The following is a 23859-nucleotide window of genomic DNA, read 5'->3' as shown; positions in this document are numbered from 1 at the left end:
TATACTTTGCAGAGGTCATTTTCAGACCTTCAGGAACCTTAAAGGGCCCTACCAGCTGTTCTCCCATGATTCCGGCCCAAAACATGACTCCTCCACCTCCTTGCTGACATCGCAGTCTTGTTGGGACATGGTGGCCATCCACCAACCATCCACTACTCCATCTATCTGGACCATCCAGGGTTGCTCGAACACTTATCAGTAAACAAGACTGCTTGAAAATTAGTCTTCATGTATGTCTGGACCAACTGCAACAATATCTGCTTGTGAACACTGTTTAGGGGTGGCCGAATAGTAAGGTTATGCACCACAGCAAGCCTTTCAAGGATCCTAAACCTTGAGTTTCGAGGGACTCCAGAGGCACCAGCAGCTTCAAATAACTGTTTGCTGCTTTGTAATGGTATTTTGTCAGCTGCTCTCTTAATCCAATGAATTTGGCAGAAACCTTCCTCATTATGCCTTTATCTGCATGAACTCTGTCTGTGCTCTGTTTCAGTCACAAATCTCTTCACAGTATGATGATCACTCTTAAGTTTTCTAATGATTTCATACCTTGTCCAAGGCATTGCACTTTTTAATGCTTTTCAGCAGCAGAGAGATCCTTTTTATTTCTCATATTGCTTGACAGCTGTGGCCTGCTTAATAACGTGGAACATCATTTTTAAGTAGTTTTCCTTTAATTAGAATCACCTGGAAAACTAATTATCACATGTGTTTAAGATTGATTTCAGTGATCCATTGAGCCCTGAGACACAATACCATCCACAAGTTTATTTGAAAAACAAAACAATCAAATCTTTATGACACTTAAATCCAATTTGCATAATAATTTGGAACAAAGTGTATAGGCGTCCCCAGAGCAATAACAGTCCCCGCTCACTGCACTGACAGCGCCGGCCATAAGCACGCCCCGGCACTAACAGCCAGGTTTTTACTGATGCACTGCAGAACAGGCTGTCAGTCAGTGCCGGGGTGTGCTTATAGCCGACACTGTGAGTGGTGACTGTTATTGCTCTGGGCACGCCTATATGACTGAAAGCTGGCAGCTCCCAGGAGAAAACAAAGTTAATTTTCCTCCTGGTGCTGTGCTTTTAGTACTTCAGCCAGACACCTTCACAAAGCTATTATTCGGCACATTAGCCCCTTCACCCTTCCGGCAATTTTTCTTTCTCGTTTTTTTTCCTTTTTCCAAAAACCATCATTTTTTAATTTTCTACCATATAGCTCTATGAGGACTTGTCTTTTGTGGGATGAGTTGTACTTTTGAATGACACCATTCATTTTGCCCTGTGACACACTGTTAAGCGGGGAAAAAATTCCAAGCGCTTTGAAATTGCAAAACAAAAGTGCAGTTCCACAGTTGTATGGTGGGGGGGTTGTTTACCATGTTCACTATATGGTATAACTGATCTGGGAATATGATTCTCCAGGTCAGTGCGAGTATGCAGATACCAAACATGTTTAGTGTTTGTGTTTTTTATGTACGTGATAAAAAAAATCACAAATTTGAGGGTAAAAATGTTTTTCTTGTGTCACCATTTTTCGAGACCCGTAATGTTTACATTTTTCAGAATCTGCTGCTATGTATTCCCTGGGACTAAACCAAAAGTAGGCAAGATATGATGATAAACCTAAAACCTATATATCTTATTCTCCCAATAGAACCAAGAGAAAAAGGGGAGAAAAAGTTCCAAATAATAAAGCCTGATATCTGAAGCAGGGTCATAACAGAAGGGCACTATAAAAGCTTAGATAGCCATAAGGTCCCAAATAATCACTACATAGTCACCATATCACCAACTCTGCTCAGGCACAAGAAAGGGCCATGATTGAAACCACATGACTGAGATGTCCTGATGGAAGAAAAGGGGGGTGAGGAGAGAGCCCCACGCGTATCGCTGCTAACAGATCAGCTTCGTCAGGGGAACTTCTCATTCCCCTTCGTGCCCTTCTGTTATAGCACCCTGCTTCAGATACCAGGCTTTATTATTTGGAACTTTTTCTCCCCTTTTTTCCTGGGTTCTGTTGGGAGAATAAGATATATAGGTTTTAGGTTTATCATCATATCTTGCCTACTTTTGGTTTAGTCCCAGGGAATACATATCCCTTTTTGGTAGATATTGGTCATCCTATGGATCCATATAGGTCTGGTTCTGTTTAGGGATATACATGTGCATGCATATATTTTTTCTGTCTCCACATATCATTCTGCTTTATTAATATTCCATGATTGACATGGTATAACTTATGATGGTTATGGTGTATATTATTTGTCATGGGCATGGTTTATCATAATTGTGATTTTTTTGCATGTATGGGCCTTATTCACAGGTCCATTTAATTCGCCTTCATGGGGGTGATGATTATTGGGTTGCATGTTGCATTTTAAATGTTTTTAATTTCATTGTGTTCAAGGTGAAATAAAGGTTTTTCAAATTTTACCATGAGGATGTGCATACCATTATTAGTTTAGTCTTTTTTCTTTTTCTTTTTTGGATCATTGTTGTATAGACTAGGTATTGCACTCTGTTCTAATATTTCTGACAGTAGTGCACTCTCTCCTTGTTATTTCCTGAGCTGATGTTTCCTGATACTATTTTAGGGTAATTATGATGTTTTCATATCCTCTTATTGCATTTTATTGCAGTGTTGCAGCTGCCAAAAACAATAATTCTGGAATTTTGATTTTATTTTCTTGTTACGCCATTTACCAATGAAATTAATTTTTATTTTTGATAGATCGGACTTTTACGAACACATGCCAAATATGTGTATTTTTTAATTGTTTTATTTTTAATGGGGCAAAAGGGGGTGATTTGAACTTTTGTGTTTTTTTATGTTTTCATATTTTCAAAAACTTGTTTTTTTTTTCACTTTATTGTTTTTACCGTAGTAGTCCCCTAAGGGGACTTAACGCTGCAACCAACTGATCGCTTGTGCTGTACACACCAGTCCATCAGCACCAGTGGCCCAGCTTTAACAGAGAATCATAATGACAGGCACGAGGTCTTGACAACCACCCTGCCACCATGTATTTAGTGCCCCTGTCAGCGATTGAGCTCCACACAGGCAAATAAATCAAACCATAGATGTCCATAAATTAAGTTATGTGTAATAATTAGAAATTACACATGGAAAAAATATTGAACACACAAAGCAAGTGAGGTGCAAGAAGCCATGGAAAGTCATGACACCAGCTAAAATCTATCAAAAGTTAGAAAACAATTCTGCCACTTAGTGAAAAATAATAGCTGGTTTAACTGATGGCCTATAAAAAGGTGTCTTATTACCAAGATTCCACACAAGAAACATCTCATGATGGTTAAAACCAGTAAGCTGTCTTAAGACCTTTGCAACCTTATTGTTGCAAAAGATACTGATAACATTGGCAGAAGAAATTCTAAACTACTGAATAGTGATGAGCAAGTACCGTATACTCATTGCTCGGGTTTTCCCAAGCACGCTCGGGTGACCTCCTGAGTATTTGTTAGTGTTCTGAGATTTAGTTTTCATCGCTGCAGTTGAATGATTTACGGCTACTAGCCAGGCTGAGTACATGTGGGGGTTGCCTGGTTGCTAGGGAATCCCCACATGTAATCAAGGTGGCTAGTAGCTGTAAATCATTCAACTGCGGCAATGAAAACTAAATCTCCTAACACTAACAAATACTCGGAGGTCACCCGAGCGTGCTCAGGAAAGCCAGAGCAACGAGTATACTCGCTCATCACTACTACTGAAGCTTCCACTGAGCACTGTTGGGGCCATAATCTGGAAGTGGAAAGAACATCATTTCACTATAAACCAGCCATGACCAGGTGCTCCCCACAAGATGTCCAACAAATGAGTGAAGAGAATTAACAGAAGAGTTGACCAAGAGCTAAGGACCTTCTGTTGAGAGCCGCAGAAAGACCTGTAATCAGCAGGTACAAATGTTTCAAAGAAAACAGTAAGTTATGCACTCAACTAACGTTGGCCTCTATGCACCCTCACCATGCAAAACTACCTTGGTGAAAAAAAGCATGTTCAAGCATTTTTAACGTTTGCTCAACAACATTTACACAAGCCAGTGAGATACATGGAGAATGTAGTCTGGTCAGATGAGACAAAAATTGAACTCTTTGGATGCCATATTACAAACTATGTTAAGACACCATACCAACAGTGAAGTGTGTTTGAGTGAAAGAATGGGCCAAAATCACTACTGAGCAATGCATGCAACTAGTTTATCCATACAGGTATCTTGAAGCTGTCATGACCAACAAAGGCTTTTGTACAACGTATTAAATACATTTCAGTAAAGCGTGTTCAATACTTTTTCCCTGTGTCATTTCTCATTATTACACATAACTTGATTTATGGACATTTCTGGTTTGATTTCTTTGCTGGTGTGGCTCGGATGGGTAGTTGCTGACATGTGGTGACAATTTCCTATTAGTACTACCTTTAGAAATCTATTTACTTAGAAAATTTTTAGTGTCCAATATTTATTTTACCTGCTTATGTCCTTAAAGCATTATAACATTATGTAATAATATACACTGCTCTAAAAAAATAACACTTAGGGAACACTTAAACCACCTCAATGTAACTCCCAAGTCAATCACACTTCTAACCTGTCCAGTTATGAAGCAACACTGATTGTGAATCAATTTGTCCTGATGTTGTGCAAATGGAACAGACAACAGGTAGAAATAACAGGCAATTTGCAAGACAATCCCTATAAAGGAATGGTTCTGCAGGTGGTGACCGCAGACCATTTCTCGTTTCTCATCCTTTTTGTCTGTTGTTTTACTCACTTTTGCATTTTGTCATTGCTTTTACATCTAGAGGAACACTAGCATGAGTTGGTGTCTACAGTACAACTCACAGAAGCTGCTTAGGTAATGCGACTCATCCAGGATGGGAGCTGTGGCAAGAAGGGTAGCTGTGTTTGTCAGCACAGTGTCCAAAGCATGGAGTGGATACCAGGAGACAGGCCAGTACACCAGAAGACGTGGAGGGGGCCATAGGAGGGCAACAGCCCAGCAGCAGGACCGCTACCTCCTCCTTTGTGCAAGGAGCACAGGAGGATCAGTGTCAGAGCCATGCAAATTGACCTCCAGCAAGCCATTAACATCCATGTGTCTGCTCAAACTGTCAGCAACAGACTCCATGAGGGTGGTATCAGGGCCCGACTTCCGCAAGTCTGTGTCATGCTTACATACCAACACCGTGTAAGGTGATTGGCATTTGCCAGAGAACACCATGATTGGCAGATTCAATATTGGTGCCCTGTGCACTTATCGGATGAGAGCAGGTTCACACTGAGCACATATGACAGACGTGACAGAGTCTGGCGATTTCATGGAAAAAGTTCTGCCTGCAACATCCTCCAGTATGACCGTTTTGGTAGTGGGTCAGTAATGGTGTGGGGAGGCATATCTTTGGAGGGACACACAGCCCTCCATGTTCTAGCCAGAGGTAGCCTGACTGCCATTAGGTACCGGGATGAGATCCTCAGACCATTGTGAAACTATATGCAGGTGTACTGGGCCCTGGGTTCCTTCTGATGCATGACAATGCTAGGTCTCTTGTAGGATAAGGGTGCCAGCAGTTTCTGCGTGATGAAGGCATTGATGCTGTGGACTGGCCTGCCCATTCCTCAGACCTGAATCCAATTGAGCACATCTGGGATATCATGTCTCATTCCATCCACCAACGCCACATTGCACCACAGACCGTTCAGGAGTTTTTCTAATGGTTAATGAAGTATTGAGAAAATTAAATCACGTTCTGAGATGATGATTAAATCATCTTCTTCATTCATTATAGTATTGTATCAGTAGCTAGCATGTATACAGTTATAGGCCTGTCTATGGTATGCGTTCTTGCTGAGCGGCAGCTTCTGCCTAGTACATTAGACTATGAAAAATAGACTCTTTTATGGAGAAATAAGCCCAGCAATCACACAGCCTAGCATGCCCAGAATGTCCTTGTGCCTTAACTACTAAGGATTCATTTACCTTTCTTTGCATTAGATTCCACCTTTGCCTTTAAACCATCAAGTCAATCTTCAAGGTGACATTACAAGAGGTGGCCCTGCAATCAGCGGCACGTTTCTCTCCAGCTGTGTACGGTGATAAGCATAAGGAAACAGCATGAATGGTTGTTGCTATGGAAACCCAGCAATGGCGATTCTTAGTCATTTATAGTATAAACTTTCAATTTTTTCAATCTGGACAGAACATTAGAAATGAGTGAAATAAAATTATCCACCATGTTTGTACTGAAATCTAAAATCCTCTCTGGAGATAATGGAAGATTTACAAACATTAAACATTCAGTTTAAGGCCTTGTGCATTGGCCTTTTGAGTCTCCTCCAATCTATACTGAAGGACTCTGTGTGCCACTGTAGGGTGCTTCTCCTGATGCCATATGCAGTAGATATTCTTCTCTTAGAAGAAATGCATCTAAGGGAAGATACTTCTATGTTGTGTCATTTAATGAAACATCTGATACAGTTGGAGAAATAAGTCTTTCATCCCTTGCTTATTTTGTAAGTTTGCCCACTGACAAAGACATGAACAGTCTATAATTTTAACGGTAGGTTAATTTTAAAATTCAGAGATAGAATATTAAAAATAAAATACAGAAAATCACAGTGTATAAATTATATAAATTTATTTGCATTTTGCAGTGAGAAATAAGTATTTGATCCCCTACCAATCATTAGGAATTCTGGCTCCTACAGACCAGTTAGACGCTCCTAATCAACTCGTTACCTGCATTACAAACAGCTGGCTTTTATAGTCACCTTTATAAAAGACTCCTGTCCACAGACTCAAATATTCAGTCAGACTCTAACCTCTACAACATGGGCAAGACCAAAGAGCTTTATAAGGATATCAGGGACAAGATCATTGACCTGCACAAAGCTGGAATGGGCTACAAAACCATAAGTAAGACGCTGGGTGAGAAGGAGACAACTGTTGGTGCAAAAGTAAAAAAATGGAAGAAATACAAAATGACTGTCAATCGACATTGATCATGGGCACCATGCAAAATCTCACCTTGTGGGGTATCCTTGATCTTCAGGAAGGTAAGAGATCAGCCTAAAACTACACAGGGGAACTTGTTAATGATCGCAAGGCAGCTGGGACCACAGTCACCAAGAAAACCATTGGTAGCACATTACGCCGTTAAGGTTTAAAATCCTGCAGTGCCCGCATGCTCACCCTGCTCAAGAAGGCACGTGCAGGTCCATCTGAAGTTTTCCAATAAACACCTGGAAGATTCTGTGAATGATTGAGAGAAGGGGCTGTGGTCAGATGAGACAAAAATTGAGCTATTTGGCATTAACTCGCTGTTTTTGGAGGAAGAGAAATGCATGGAGGTGGAAACATTATGTTTTGAGGGTGTTTATCTGCTTAGGGCACAGGACTACTTCACCGTATCAGTGGGAGAATGAATGGAGCCATGTACCGTAAAATTCCGATTGACAACCTCCTTCCCTCATCCAGGACATTAAAAATGGGTCGTGGCTGGGTCTTCCAGCAAGACAATGACCAAAAACATACAGCCAAGGCTCAAAAAGAAGCACATTAAGTTCATGAAGTGGACTAGCCAGTCTCCAGACCTTAATCCCATAGAAAACTTATGTAGGGAGTTGAAGCTCCAAGTTGCCTAGCAACAGCCTCAAAATCTTAATGATTTAGAGATGGTCTGCAAATAGGAGTGGACCAAAATTCCTCCTGACATGCGAGCAATCGTCATCATCCGCTACAAAAAACGTCTAACTGCTGTGCTTGCCAACAAGGGTTTTGTTTGCCAGACTTCATCACTTCCAGGACTACTTGTTCTACTTTGCTCTGAACCTTGGCTGTATGATTGGGGTTGTTGTTCTGCTGCAGAAAAAATCTAGAGCCATGCAGACACCCCCCGATGGGGTTACTGTTGTGAACTCTATTTTTAGGCTCCCCCTAGTGGTCACAAGTGGTACTGTGTAGTGTTGTCTTCTGCAGGTTGGCTGTATCAGCTGGTTCGTTATCCTTGGTTCGTTTCCTATTTAACTCACCTGGATACTCAGTTCCTTGCCTGCTATCAATGTATTCAGTGCTCTTCAGATTCCTTGTGATTACCTTGCTCCCAGCCGCTCCAAGACAAGCTAAGTTTTTTGTCCGTTCATTTTTTGATTATCAGCATTCATCATGTTTCTTGTCCAGCTTGCTAAGATGTGATCTCCTCGCTGGCTGGTTGCTCTAGGGGACTGAGTTTCTCCCCCCACACCGTTAGTTGGTGCGGGGGTTCTTGAAATCTCAGTGTGGATATTTTGTTAGGGTTTTTTACTGACCGCACAGACCCCTTACTATTTTCTGCTATCTAGTATTAGTGGGCCTCATTTGCTGAATCTGTTTTCACCCCTGTGTATGTGCCTTCCTCTTACCTCACTGTTATTATTTGTTGGGGGCTTCTATATCTTTGGGGATTACTTCTCTGGAGGCAAGAGAGGTCTTTCTTTCTCTCTAGGGGTAGTTAGTTCCTCAGGCTGGCTCGAGACGTCTAGGATTTTTTAGGCACGTTCACCAGCTACTTCTAGTGTGTTTGGATAGGTTCAGATTTGCGGTCAGTCCAGTTTGCCACCTCCCTAGGGCTTGTCCTATGTTTGTTACTTAGCTGGAGTAATTCGTGATCCTCAACCACTAAGGATCATAACAGGTTACATGATGGATAAGTATCTACTCAGCATTGAAGACCCCATTAATCCTCTCTAAATTCCCAACTCCATTTTCTGACATGCAGCCCGAAACTTGCCATGAACCTCCACCATGCTTCACTGTTGCTTGCAGACACTTATTATTGTATCGCGCTCCAGCCCTTTGGCAAACAAATTGCATTTTGTTACAGCCAAATGTTTAAAATTTTGACTCATTAGCTCAGAACACTTGCTGCCATTTTTCTGCCCCCAGTACCTATGTTTTCATGCGTCGTTAAGTCACTTGGCCTTCCATGTCAATTCCAGGTATTGTTTTTGGCCATAATTCTTCCATGAAGATCACTTCTGGCCAGCCTTAACTGACAAAAAAGATGGGCATAGTTGAGTCCCCCTGGTTGCTGCCTGTTCTGAATTGATGGTCCTGCTAGTCATCTTCTGATTTTGATACATACATGGGTCGAAAAAAGTATAGAACATGTAAAATTTAGAACAACACAATTTTCTAAGTAAACTGATTTCTAAAGGCGCTAACATATTCCGCAGCGCTTTACAGGTTGCATACATTATCATCGCTGTCCCCGTTGGGGCTCACAATCTAAATTCCCATCAGTATGTCTTTGGAATGTGGGTGGAAACCGGAGAACCTGGAGGAAACCCACGCAAACATCGGGAGAAAATACAAACTCTTTTCAGATGTTGTCCTTGGTGGGGCTTGAACCCAGGACTCCAGCGCTGCAAGGCTGCAGTGCTATCCACTGAGCCACCGTGCTGCCTAGTTGTCGGTAACAACACGTCCAATCCACGCAGGCAAAGAATTCAAACCATTGATGTCCATAAATTGTGTTATGATGAGAAATAACAGAGGGAAAAAGTATTGAACACATTTACAGAAATTTATTTAATATTAAGTACATAAACCTTTGTTGGTGATGACTGCTTCAAGACCAGCAGAAAGATTGGACTGGATCAAAGTCTTCCCAATATATTAGTCTTTGGTTCAGAAATGAAAAGTCTCAATGATTTTCATGTGCTGAGTTCTAATATCACAATAAAAACTCATTTGATCCTTGTTTCTATTTCAAAAAGCTTTCATTTTACCACTACATATTGTAGAAAATGCATAGAAATGTAATCATTACATTTAAACATTGTTATTTCTTCCAACACAGAGATTCACATAAAATAGACGTAGCCATAATTATGTTTACAAAACATAGCTAAATACTATTGTGAATCATAATTACGAGGCACTATGCCGAAATAGTACCGTAATTGATAGGGTGAACAGTCAGAAATTATTTACTTTGCTAATGCAAGTAGGAGAGATCCCTGAATTTATTCTGATAGGAATAATCCAAAAGGCTAACAAATAATGCTGTGTCACTGATAAAGTATTAAAGGGAATCTGTCAGCATGATTTTGCTATGTAAACTGAAGACAGCAGGAGATATGAGTATGAGACACAGAGTTGAATGATGTGTTTTTTATTACTCTGTGTGTTATTAATTATAGTCAAGGTTGTATCACTTCTGAGTATCTTTGCTGGACTACACTAGTCTGACCACGCCCTCTGTGACAAGCAGCTCAGTGTTAATAGCCATTGCATATACAGGGCCTGGTGTGGGTGGGGCTAGCTTTCTCAGCTCTGCTGCATTCTACATCTAAAAGCTCTGCTTGTGTCAGGACCACCGCACCCAGTACACTAAGTGATACATCTTTGAAATCACAGTCTTTTTTCCTACATTATGCTGCTCTCAGATGAGGTAGCAAAAACCTGCTGACAGATTCCCTTTAAAGATTCTATTGGTCACTTCGGGATGATGTAATACTGATGATGCAATAGCGAAGAAGCAATCTTCTAAATTTTAAGCATCATTTTTAGCAGACCAAAATAAAAGAGAATCTCACTTAATTCAAGCTGTACAAACCTTGGCAGCATGAATCACAGTCTGGCAGCGTGATATAGTATATCCAGGTATATTTTGAAGATCTGGCTGGGGACCATAGGCAGAGACGAGACTTGTACGGGACCACACCTGAATGGCCTTTCCCGGTGCCACTATATTTGCTTTGCAGGTCTCTTGCTAAGTACACACATGGGAGAGACCTTTCAATAATAATAATTTTTTATTTATATAGTGCCAACATATTCCGCAGCACTTTATAATTAAGCGGGCACATGTACAAACAATAAATTCAATACAAGACCATTTAAACAGTGACATTAGGAGTGAGGTCCCTGCTCGCAAGCTTACAATCTACAAGGAAATGGGGGGACACAATAGGTGAGAAGTGCTTGTTATTTCAGGTCTGGCAATTATAATAAATAGGGATTTTCATATAAAGCTGCATGATCCGGTCATCAGCCAGTGTGTTTAAGTGCAATAGTCAAGAATCAAGTGCAGTTATGTGCATGGAGGGTGTGGAGACAGATGAATAGTAGGGTGCAGATTCAGAATATTATTTGGTAGGAGGGAACAGGGCAAAGTTAGTTTACCGAGTAGTTGATGTGGTAGGCTTGTTTGAAGAGATGGGTTTTCAAAGCGCGCTTGAATAGGTCGGGGCTAGGTATCAGTCTGATCATCTGGGGAAGTGCATTCCAGAGAGCTGGCGCAGCACGAGAGAAGTCTTGGAGACGGAGGTGCGAGGTTCGGATTGCTGGGGATGTTAGTCTTAGGTCATTTGTAGAACGGAGGGCACGTGTAGGGCGATAGACAGAGATGAGAGAGGAGATGTAAGGCGGTGCAGAACTATGGAGAGCTTTGTGGGTGAGAGAGATGAGTGTATACTGGACCCTGTAGCGAATGGGTAGCCAGTGTAATGACTGGCACAAGATGGAGGCATCGGTGAAGCGGTTGGACAGAAATATGACCCTAGCTGCCGCATTCAGGATGGATTGGAGAGGAGAAAGTTTGGTAAGAGGGAGACCGATCAGAAGAGAGTTGCAGTAGTCCAGACGAGAATGAAAGAGCGACAGTAAGAGTCTTACCAGTTTCAACGGTGAGAAAAGGTCAGATTCTGGAGATGTTTTTAAGATGCAGGTGACAAGAGCGAGTGAGTGATCGGATATAGGGAGTAAAGGAAAGTTTGGTGTCGAATATGACCCCAAGACAGCGGGCATGCTGCTTGGGAGTTATGGTTGAACCCTCCAGGGTTATATCAATGTTAGGTAGTGAGGTTAGTAGAAGGGAGAAACACAAGAAGTTCAGTTTTGGAGAGATTTAGTTTCAGATAGAGGGAGGACATGATGTTAGAGACAGCAGACAGACAATCCTTGGTATTTTGAATTAGGGTAGGGGTGATGACAGGGGAAGAAGTGTATAATTGGGTGTCATCAGCATAGAGATGATACTGGAGCCCAAATCTGCTGATTGTTTGTCCAATATGGGCCGTGTATAGAGAGAAGAGGAGGGGGCCTAGGACTGAGCCCTGCAGAACCCCAATAGTAAGGGGACGAGGAGAGGAAGAGGAGCCGGCAAAAGGTACAGTGAAGGAGCGGTCAGAGGGGTAGGAGGAGAACCAGGAGAGGGCTGTGTCCTTGAGACCTATAGAGCGGAGCATAGTGAGGAGGAGCTGGAGAACACAGGAGAATCAGCAGAGAGCAATGACCTTTGGATTTAGCTGTTATTAGATCATTAGAGACTTTAGTGAGGGCAGTTTCAGTGGAGTGTAAAGAGCGGAAACCAGATTGTAAGGGGTCAATCAACTAGCGCAAAGCCGGCCGGGGTTGGTGCTGGACTAGTCTTCTTTCTGCCTATGGTCCCTGGCTTTATTCCAAACTGTTTTCTCAGATATGCTGCCACATTTCAGTGAAAAACATACCAAGCTGCAGTTGTGCAACCAGGCAATGCTGCCTGTGGTTTGGGCAGCATGAATCGACTGACAGGTTCCTTTTATGTTTAACTGTTTGTGTGACTGAACCAACTTGACTGTTGACCAGTGTAATTTGTGTTAGACCTGCTTATCCTATTAAAATAATTATGTTTGATTGCTAATATCCTTAAAGCTGAACTGCATCATATGTTAGACCAGCATTCATAAAACATTTGAAACTGGCTCAGTCCACTAATACTGTAGTTTAGTAACTAGAAATACTTAGATACAAATTGATTTTGCTGTCAGTTTCTGTAATCTTGGCCTTGTGCCTCATTTCTTGGTGTTCATATTAACTTGCTGCAATCAAGTCTGTGGTTTCTCCTGTAACTTTGTGTTTAGTTAGTTTATTCTCCAGTCCCTGATGAAAGTGTTTGGCGCTCCATTCGTGATGAATCATTAGTTTCTTTACACGTTGTATCTACAGTACAGTACGTGTTTTATCATTTATTGGCCTTTCTACGATTTCTGTATTTTTATCAGTAATTATCACACTGATTTTACTGGTAAAGCGTTTAACTACTTCCGTAAGCTGCTACCTGGTTAAAGAAAGGCAGCATGATAGGAGATAGGATATAAAAGTTCCATTCTGATTGTTTCAATTCTGTCTGATCTATAACAGGACATATTCAGGATGTTGTCTTACAAGAAAAGCTGGAACGAGAAGACAAAATCCAGGTGTCTCTAGCAGTGCTGAAACAGGTGTGTATTGCTGCATTTCATAGCATTATATAAGATTATTATTATTCTCTCATAACCCCGGTCGCTTTACAGCCATGAGTCTTCCTGTGTGACCACCCTACCAGCAGGGCAGATAGGGATTATTTTAATGTGGACAACCATTGGAATTGTGAGTGAATAAAGGCTTAGTGTAATCTTTTCTATATTGTGTGCTGTGTCTAGCCTTGTTTTATAGCCTCAAACAGTTGTGTATTACAAATTTAATAATATAGAGGTATTCTCAAATTTTAAAGTTATCCCCTAAAAATTAGATAGGGGATAATTTCCCAATCGCTAGGACCACCGATCCTGAGAACCAGGGTTCTGAAGGGCACCATGTGAATGGGGCAGTGGTCGATCATATGCACTGCTGATCCATTCATCCTTTTGAGAGTCCTCCCTGTGTGTCTCATATCAGATGTCTTGTTGTTGATAAATCATCTTTTATCACTTTATGTAAATGATCCCTCTGGATGTCACTGCAGAGCTGTGTGTGATTATACCGGACACATCAGCAGGTTCTTCTCAGCTTCAGCTTCCAGCTCACAGGCAGATAGGGCTGCAATAAGGCAGGAATATAACAGAGCTCAGAGAGAAGCAGAACATGTGTTTGCAAGAACACAAATGTAATTTCTCCTGTTCTGTGTTAGTTGCTTGTCTCACTGGAAGCTCCACCTTTTATTTAAAATAATCTCTGGAGGCAGAGTTATCTTCCAGGGGGTCTGACACCCAACACCCTCGCCGATCAGCTGTTCTCGGTGTTGGCCACAGAGGCCAGAAATGCTCAATTTCAGAGCTGCTCCGTCTTCTGATGGTGGCCGCGGCCCTGTACTGTAAATACGCCTCTTATTGATTTGAATATCATTTCCAGCCAGCGGCCACCAGCACCCAGGGCAACTAATCAGTGGGGGTGCTGGGTGTCGGACCCCAATCGATCAGATATTGATGACATATCCTGAGGATAGTGTTTGCAATTGGTATCTGACCATGGGGGGAGGAGTGCAGAGAAGCTAGACCTGCAGTTAAAATAAACTACTAAGACAACATAAATAAGGCAGATAAACCAGCACTTTCGGTGTTAAAGATGGAAGGAAGCAAAATAAAGTAATGGAGTATATAGCAAAAATTCATAACTTTGATAGATTAAATTAAAAAGTGTAGATGCTCTTTAAGCTTGTCACATTTACACCAGTTATATATATAGTGCAAAAGAAAATAAAAATCAACACATTTGACTTATCAGTAAGAATGTATTCAGTATTTACCGAAAGATGCCTCTACATAGGAACGGATACATCTATCACAGATTATGGCGTGTAGTACTGACGTACTTTGTGTTATATTTCCATGGTGCACCAGTTGTTCAATCTATATCTTATTTATTTAAATATTCTTATTAAATTATTATTCAGTATTCTTATTTAATGACATTTTAACACTAAGCTCACTTGGGCAGACAATTCAGGATGCAGCTCATTCAGAATCTTTGTATTTTCAGATAAAAGATATTTTGAAAGGATCGCTGCGATTCAACCAAAGTCATCTGGAGGCTGAAGAGAATGAGGAGATTACCATCACTGATGATCATTACTGCTCCAGCATGCAGATGAACCAGGGAGAGATGCGGGAGTTCTTCACCCATAAACTGCCACAATTGCATCAGGTAATGCAATAGCAAGGCATTAGACAATACTCATCTTGTCAGATACATACAAAGAATAAGAGGCAGCCCTTCCATTCAAATAAAGTGGGGAAAATAGTTGTATTCTATTGAATGCCTATGTGTGAAGACACGAGGGATCGACGAGCGCCCCAGGGTCCGCTAGCCGGAACCACATGGACCAGGGATCGTCCTGCCGAACAGCCGCTCTCCTTTTACGTGGGCATAACGCTACTCAGACAACACACAGGGTGACGGTAAAACAGTGTGGCAATACTTTATTGAACCAAAAAACAGGCAAATAACACATAGAACAGTCCCAACACAGTACAGTACCCCAGCTCTAACAGTGACATGAGAAAGGATCAATGTTAGAGCCAAACTGTCATAACATGGGTAAGCTATAGACATCTAGTTTTCTAAAAAGAAAATTCTACTTTATTTGAAGGGAAGTGCTGAATTTTTAGCTAGATTGATTGATTATAAATTGATAAATTAGCAAGTTTATTGGCTCAGATAGATCCTGTAATATAAGAACTGATTTCCGAAATTCTTCCCAAAATCCAATGCCTGATGAAAAAGCCTCCTATTTACAGTGCCTTGCGAAAGTATTCGGCTCCCTGGTACTTTTCAACCTTTTCCCACATATCATGCTTCAAACATAAAGATACCAAATGTAAATTTTTGGTGAAGAATCAACAACAATTGGAACACAATTGTGAAGTTGAACGAAATTTATTGGTTATTTTAAATTTTTGTGGAAATTCAAAAACTGAAAAGTGGGGCGTGCAAAATTATTCGGCCCCTTTAACTTAATACTTTGTTGCGCCACCTTTTGCTGCGATTACAGCTGCAAGTCGCTTGGGGTATGTCTCTATCCGTTTTGTACATCGAGAGACTGAAATTCTTGCCCATTCTTCCTTGGCAAACAGCTCGAGCTCAGTGAGGTTTGATGGAGATTGTTTGTGAACAGCAGTTTTCAGCTCTTTCCACAGATCCTCGATTAGATTGAGGTCTGGACTTTGACTTGGCCATTCTAACACCTGGATACGTTTATTTGTGAACCATGCCATTGTAGATTTTGCTTTATGTTTGGGATCATTGTCTTGTTGGAAGACAAATCTCCATCTCAATCTCAGGTCTTTTGCAGACTCCAACATGTTTTCTTCAAGAATGGTCATGTATTTGGCTCCATCCATCTTCCCATCAATTTTAACCATCTTCTCTGTCCCTGCTGAAGAAAAGCAGGCCCAAACCATGATGCTGCCACCACCATGTTTGACAGTGATGGTGTTTTCAGAGTGATGAGCTGTGTTGCCTTTACACCAAGCATATTGTTTGGCATTGTTGCCAAAAAGTTCGATTTTGGTTTCATCTGACCAGAGCACCTTCTTCCACATGTTTGGTGTGTCTCCCAGGTAGCTTGTTGCAAACTTTAAACAACACTTTTTATGGATGTCTTTGAAAAATGGCTTTCTTCTTGCCACTCTTCCATAAAGGCCAGATTTGTGCAGTGTCTGACTGATTGTTGTCCTATGGACAGACTGTCCCACCTCAGCTGTAGATCTCTGCAGTTCCTCCAGAGTGATCATGGGCCTCTTGGCTGCATCTCTGATCAGTCTTCTCCTTGTTTGAGATGAAAGTTTAGAGGGACGACCAGGTCTTGGTAGATTTGCAGTGGTATGATACTCCTTCCATTTCAATATGATCGCTTGCACAGAGCTCATTAGGATGTTTAAAGTTTTGGAAATCATTTTGTATGCAAATCCGGCTTTAAACTTCTCCACAACAGTATCACGGACCTGCCTGTTGTGTTCCTTGGTCTTCATGATGCTCTCTGTGCTTCAAACAGAACCCTGAGACTATCACAGAGCAGGTGCATTTATACGGAGACTTGATTACACACAGGTGGATTATATTTATCATCATTAGGCATTTAGGACAACATTGGATCATTCAGAGATCCACAATTAACTTATGGAGTGAGTTTGCTGCACTAAAAGTAAAGGGGCCGAATAATATTGCACACCCCACTTTTCAGTTTTTGAATGTTCAAAAAAATTTAAAATAACCAATACATTTCGTTCAACTTCACAATTGTGTTCCACTTGTTGTTGATTCTTCACCAAAAATTTACATTTGGTACCTTTGTTTGAAGCATGATATGTAGGAAAAGGTTGAAAAATTCCAGGGAGCCGAATACTTTCGCAAGGCACTGTAGTATTACATGTGTCGCTGCTTGTTAGGGTCTCTCTGCTCAAGATCCTGGGGTCCCAAACAGGAAATCCCCCTGTAAGAGATCCGATTAATATTGAGTAGCTAAAATACACTGAACCTTTTCTAAGCATCCTAACACACTATGCTTCCATATATTATTCCTGTACTTGATTTTGTTACCAGATCATGTCAAAAAGACATATGGGCTCATGTGTAAGGTCATTATGTGAGGGAGCTACTGCTTGTATGTTCTGTCATTATTCATTTAGTCAGCAACTGAGAAGACTAGTTGGAAACATGTTTCATGTCACTGTATGTTTCCTAAATCTGACATGAGCTCGGTATTTGACCCCTGACAAGTCTGTGTCATAACAACACATATCAAATCATACTATTTGGATCCGTTTGTCTTTAGGTTTCTCTTTTCCCGCTGAACCACATCAGAGTTTTTGTTGATTCCTAGAGATATGTGTTTCCAGATGCTTTGGGCAAGTCCTCCATCTCTCCTTGGATCACAGCCATCATTGAACAACTGGACTGTGGCCAGTAAACACTTGCATATGTTATAGCAATATGCTGGTTGGAGTGTAAAAAAAGAGGTCAATATGGCTTTAGTTAGCGCACATTGTTGTAAAATGTGTACTTCAGTTCGATATTTTCCTTGCATGTTATGAAATTTATAAGAAATGTACGAGGTTGCATTAATAGATATAAGCCGCAGGTATCAATGTTTGGCCTACTGAAGTCTGTAGATAGCAGGCTTGGTCAACCTAATCCTAGTTCAGACTAGCATTCAATGTTCTGTAGGCTTTTCAGCTGAAATCTCCCAGCATTTATTGGTGGCTTGAAACCGGCACAGAGCTTTCTTTGGTTTTTGTTCCAGGCACTGTACAGCCATGAGATGTGCACTAGATGCAGCTGTTTGACATACTGCATTTTAGGAGTTCAGCTAGGAGGTTAGGACAACAAACTAATTGACTGTGTCTAATAGAATGTTGAATGCAGCTTTGTATGCTGTAACCAGGGCCGGACCCAAGGGGGCATCCACCTAAGGTGCCATTGTTGGAGGGACTAGGCTCATTTTATGTTGTTTTTTTTTTTTAAGTGGTATACCTTTAAAATTATCTATACAACCAAGTAGAGAGACAGTAAAATCTGCGTCCATTCTGGGCACCAAGGCAACTTTTCTCATTCTAACTTTTTTGTGCAAAAGAAAAACATTCACCATTTTACACCCCTTCCAAATTATTACGCAAATTCTATTTTTGTGAATAATGGACCAGCATTGTTGCTCATTTTGTAATTTATCAGTACATAGGCATACCTACCATGGATGTGGTCCATGCTGCCTTAGTGCTGTTGGAGAGAGGAGGTCTATCCCCTTCTGACGCTGAAAGTGGTCTGAAACTTTGCAAGACATTTCAAACTGTGTTTCAAATTATTATGCAAATGCAATTTTTTCTCAGATTTTTCCTAAATGGTCAATGCAAATGAGTCAGTATAATGTTCAAATCATTAACCATTAGAGTATAAATCAAATTTTATTGGACAAACTTCCCAATGATAGCAGTAATTTTGTTTAAAACGTAAAAAAAAACCTCAAAATGCACTGTCCCATGTTATTATGCACAACAGAGTTTCCAAACATTTGATAGATTGTAAAAGAACTAAAAATGGTACTTTGTTGAACTTGTAGCATTAAGAGATCACATTACGGAAATAAAAAGCTTTTTCAATCAAGAACATCTTACCAGGCCAAGTTACATGTTAACATAGGACCACTGCTTTGATATCGCCTTCACAATTCTAGCATCCATTAAATTTGTGAGATCTTGGATAGTTTCTACTTGAATCTCTTTGCAGGATGTCAGAAAGTTCTCCCAGAGCTGCTGTTGTTTTGATGTAGACTGCCTCCCACCCTCATAGATCTTTTGCTAGAAGATACTCCAAAGGTTCTCAATAGGGTTGAAGTTAGGGGAGGATGATGGCCACTCCATCAGTTTCTTTCATTTTATTCTCATAGCAGCCAATGACTCAGAGGCATTCTTGGCAGCATGATATTGCGCATTGTCATGAATGAAGATGATTTTGCTATAGATGGCACAGTACATCTTTTTGTACCATGGAAGAAAGTAGTCAATCAAACAGAAACTCTACACTGTGTGCAGAATTAATAGGCAAGTTGTATTTTAGAGGATTATTTTTATTATTGATCAACAACTATGTTCTCAATCAAACCAAAGACTCATAAATATCAAAGCTTAATATTATTTGAAGTTGGAGTTTTTTAGATTTGGCTATCTTAGGAGGATATCAGTTTGTGCAGGTAACTATTACTGTGCAGAATTATTAGGCAACTTAATAAAAAACCTAATATATTCCAATCTCTATTGTTTATTTTCATCAGGTAAACTAATATCACTGCACAAAATTTAGAAATAAACATTTCTGACATGCACAAATAAAATCCCAAAAAATTAGTGACCAGTATAGCCACCTTTCTTTATGATGACACTCAACACCCTTCCATCCATAGATTTTGTCAGTTGCTTGATCTGTTTACGACCAACACTGTGTGCAGCAGCCACCACAGCCTCCCAGACACTGTTCCGAGAGGTGTACTGTTTTCCCTCCCTGTAGATCTCACATTTTATGAGAGACCACTGGTTCTCTATGGGGTTCAGATCAGGTGAACAAGGGGCCATGTCATTATTTTTTCTTCTTTGAGACCTTTACTGCCCAGCCACGCTGTGGAGTAGTTGGAGGCATGTGATGGAGCATTGTCCTGCATGAAAATCATGTTTTTCTTGAACGATGCCGACTTCTTCCTGTACCACTGCTTGAAGAAGTTGTCTTCCAGAAACTGGCAGTAGGTCTGGGAGTTGAGCTTCACTCCATCCTCAACCCAAAAAGGTCCCACAAGTTCACCTTTGATGATACCAGCCCATACCAGTACCCTACCTCCACCTTGCTGGAGTCGGAGTGGAGTCGGAGTGGAGCTCTCTGCTCTTTACTGATCCAGCCTCTGGCCCATCCATCTGGCCCATCAAGAGTCACTATCATTTCATCAGTCCATAAAACCTTTGAAAAATCTCTTAAGATATTTCTTTCCCAGTCTTGACTTTTTATCTTATGTTTCTTGTTCAAAGGTGGTCATTTTTCAGCCTTCCTTACCTTGGCCATGTCCCAGAGTATCGCACACCTTGTGCTTTTTGTTACTCCAGTAACGTTGCAGCTCTGAAATATGGCAAAACTGGTGGCAAATGGCATCTTGGCAGCTTCACGCTTGATTTTCCTCAATTCATGGGCAGTTATTTTGCACCTTTTTTGCCCAACACGCTTCTTGCGACCCTGTTGGCTATTTGCCATGAAGCGCTTGATTGCCAAACTTTTGAAGCATGATCACCGAACAATTTCAAGACTGCTGCATCCCTCTGCAAGACATCTCACAATTTTGGACTTTTCAGAGCCCGTCAAATCTCTCTTCTGACCCATTTTGCCAAAGGAAAGGAAGTTGCCTAATAATTAAACACATCTTATATAGGGTTTTAATGTCATTAGACAACACCCCTCCTCATTACAGAGATGCCCATCACCTGATTTACTTAATTGGTAGTTGGCTCTCAAGCCTGAACAGCTTGGAGTAGGACAACATGTATAAAAAGTATTATGTGATCAAAATACAACTTGCCTAATAATTCTGCACACAGTGTATTTACTTTGCTGTGATCGTCTTCATATATTCAGGCACCCTAAAGGGACTTACCAGCTCTCTCCCCATGAATCCAGCCCAAAACATGACTCCGCCGCCTCCTTGCTGATGTTGCAGTTTTATTGGGACAAGGTGACCATCCACCAACCATCCACTACTCTATTCATCTAGGGATACACAGCACTCATCAGCAAACAAAACTGTTTTAAAATATGTCTTGGCCCAGTGCAATTGTTTGTGCTTGTGAACACTTTCTTATAGATTGTAAACTTGCGAGCAGGGCCCTCACTCCTCCTGTAACTGTTGAAATGTGATACATTGTATTATTTTTATTGTCTGTACATGTCCCTACTTAATTGTAAAGTGCCGCGAAATATGTTTGCAATATATAAATAAAAATTATTATTATTAGTGGTGGACAATTAGTAGGTTTATGCGCAACTGCAAGCCTGTGGCGGATCCTATACCTTAAGGTTTGTGAAATTCAAAAGGGGCCAGCAGCTTCAAGTACCTGTTTACTGCTTTGTAATGGTATTTTAGCAGTTGTTTTCCTAATTTCAATTTGTCTAGAAGAAACCTTCCTTATTTTGCCTTTATCTGCATGAACCCGTTTGTGCACTGCATCAGCCACAAATATCTTCAAAGTATGATGATCACCCTTATGTTTTTGTGAAATATCTAATCATTTCATACCTTGTCTTAGATATTGCACTATTTGATGCTTTCAGCAGAAGAGAGATCATTTTCCTTTCCAATATTGCTTGAAAGCTGTGTCCTGATTAATAATGTGAAATGTTTTCCTTAAGTAGTTTTCCTATAATTGGGCTCACCTGGCAAACTAATTATCACAAGTGTTTTAGATTGATTTCAGTGATCCAAAGAGCCCTGAGACACAATACCTTCGATGAGTTTATTTGAAAAACAAAAAATGTAGTCTTTATGACACTTAAATCCAATTGGAATAATAATTTGGAAAGCAGTGTTCACAATAAAGGATAAAATCTGCAAAACTGTACAGTTTGTTAACCATAATTGCATATTTCTCTTAGGTTGAAGATATCTTGTCTGAAAACACAGAGTCTCGGCAAGCAGAAGACTATATTCTGATACGGAAGGAAGATGGCAGCACTGGCTGTGACCAAGACTTACAGCCAAAAGTTACATTGCAGAAACACAAAGATACAGACCAGAAGAAAGAGCCTTCACCGCATGCACTGACCTTCTCGGACCCCCTCTTGGGTGGAAACACACCTTCAAGTATACTTAGCTCCAGCCCAGATGATGACAGCAGTAACAACAGCAAAGATTCAGATTTCACCATTGTTAGTCCGTTAGATATTTAATAGTTGCGTCTTAAGTTTTTGTTTTTATACTTTGTAAAATGAAGAACACCCTTCACGTACTCTGATATATGTAGGGAATATTGTAGTTTTGTTACGTATGAGCAGCAGGATGTGCCAGGTGCTGTCATTTATGCAAGCTGCTAATCAGAGCACAAAATAACAATAGACAGAGAATATAGCCATTGTCATTATTGCCTTACATGTATATTTACCACTATATGATATGTCTACTGGATGGCAGTGCTTGCACAGACTGACAGGTCTGCAGAAAATGGGGAGCCGCCGGTTGCCTAGCCAAGCTTGGAAAAGCAGTGTTTACTAGTAACATGGTACCTAAGAAAACTTATGTTAATATTGCCAACAGAAGTATGTGTACAACTAATAAAGGAAATGAAGACTATTTCATGTATTCTGCATTAAAGAAATGTCTTTGGAGCATTCTACTGTCAGTACTGTCTGCTGAAGCCAATCGACGTGGGGTTAAAGGGACTCTGTCACCTGAATTTGGAGGTAACAAGTTTCAGTCATATGGGCGGGGTTTTCGGGTGTTTGATTCACCCTTTCCTTACCCGCTGGCTGCATGCTGGCTGCAATATTGGATTGAAGTTCATTCTCTGTCCTCCGTAGTACATGCCTGCACAAAGCAATCTTGCCTTACGCAGGCGTGTACTATGGAGGACAGAGAATGAACTTGAATCCAATATTGCAGCCAGCGGGTAAGGAAAGGGTGAATCAAACACCCGAAAACCCAGCCCCTATGGCTGACAATTGTTCCCTCCAAATTCAGGTGACAGAGTCCCTTTAAGGAGAATGGAATGTGACTTATTGATACACGTCATGCCGGAAGTATCCTCTAAAAATGTTATACATGTAGACATAAGGCTCAGTTGTCCTTTCATGCAAAACCTGAAGGCCTGGTACATGTACCAGTATAATATCTTCAAGAACTGCCATGATTCTCTGTGATTTGCCATTCACTCTCATTGAGTAGCAGTTCCTCATCATCAGCATTTTCCCAGCCATATAGCCACTACAAATCCCTTCTCCTTACTTCCCAGCATGCATTGCGTCTCATGTTGTCCAATGGCTTGACTTTCCCAATCTGAGAGTCTGATCCTCGGTTATGCTGTATGGAGTTTGACAGGAGCAGAGATAGACAACGTCCCGCCACCACTTCCTCTAATCCGTCTCCACATCTCTGCTCCTGGAGCCAGATTACACTTGACAACAGGCAGTGAACAGCAAGTTATACAGAAGGGAGACAACTAGTGGTTTGCAATTTAGAGTATATTTTTAAGTGTAAGACATGTTAGATTTAAAAAAGACCACTTTTCCTACACAAAGGTTGAGGTGAAGAAGGTGTATTTGTGATTCTAGACTAGTTTTCCGTTAGTACTGCCTCTATAGAAGGAAGTAGTAGACTGAAAACCGCGAGTATTGTTAAGCAGCCTTTGTTCTATCCTTCAGTTACATACATTTGGAACTACAGTGTGGAAGGGATTGGGATGAAAGGAAAATGGGGAGAAAAAGGCCAAGAATAGGTTGGGAAGGGTTGACTGGTTAATTAACCCATCAACTCTCAAATTGACTAAATGTAATTATTCATTTAATAGCAATTCTGAATAATCTTTTCTTAGCTCCCTTC

The 23859-nt window shown here is 40.8% G+C and overlaps 1 protein-coding gene across 1 annotated transcript in view; it reads left to right on the top strand.

Annotated features, from left to right (window-relative positions):
- TBC1D5 (TBC1 domain family member 5) overlaps positions 1 to 22654 on the top strand; it is a 745630-nt gene extending 722976 nt beyond the window's left edge. Inside the window, exons 21-23 of the mRNA XM_077268870.1 lie at positions 13185 to 13264; positions 14781 to 14945; positions 21921 to 22654. Coding sequence (XP_077124985.1) covers positions 13185 to 13264; positions 14781 to 14945; positions 21921 to 22214 — 539 coding nt within the window. The 3' untranslated portion in view covers positions 22215 to 22654. The remainder of the gene's footprint in view (positions 1 to 13184; positions 13265 to 14780; positions 14946 to 21920) is intronic.
- Positions 22655 to 23859: the final 1205 nt, after the last annotated feature.

Source organism: Ranitomeya variabilis, chromosome 6, assembly GCF_051348905.1.
Source record: "Ranitomeya variabilis isolate aRanVar5 chromosome 6, aRanVar5.hap1, whole genome shotgun sequence".
Lineage (NCBI taxonomy): Eukaryota > Metazoa > Chordata > Amphibia > Anura > Dendrobatidae > Ranitomeya > Ranitomeya variabilis.
The sequence above is the reverse complement of the archived record's forward strand: the minus strand, read 5'-3'. Positions and strand labels throughout refer to the sequence as shown.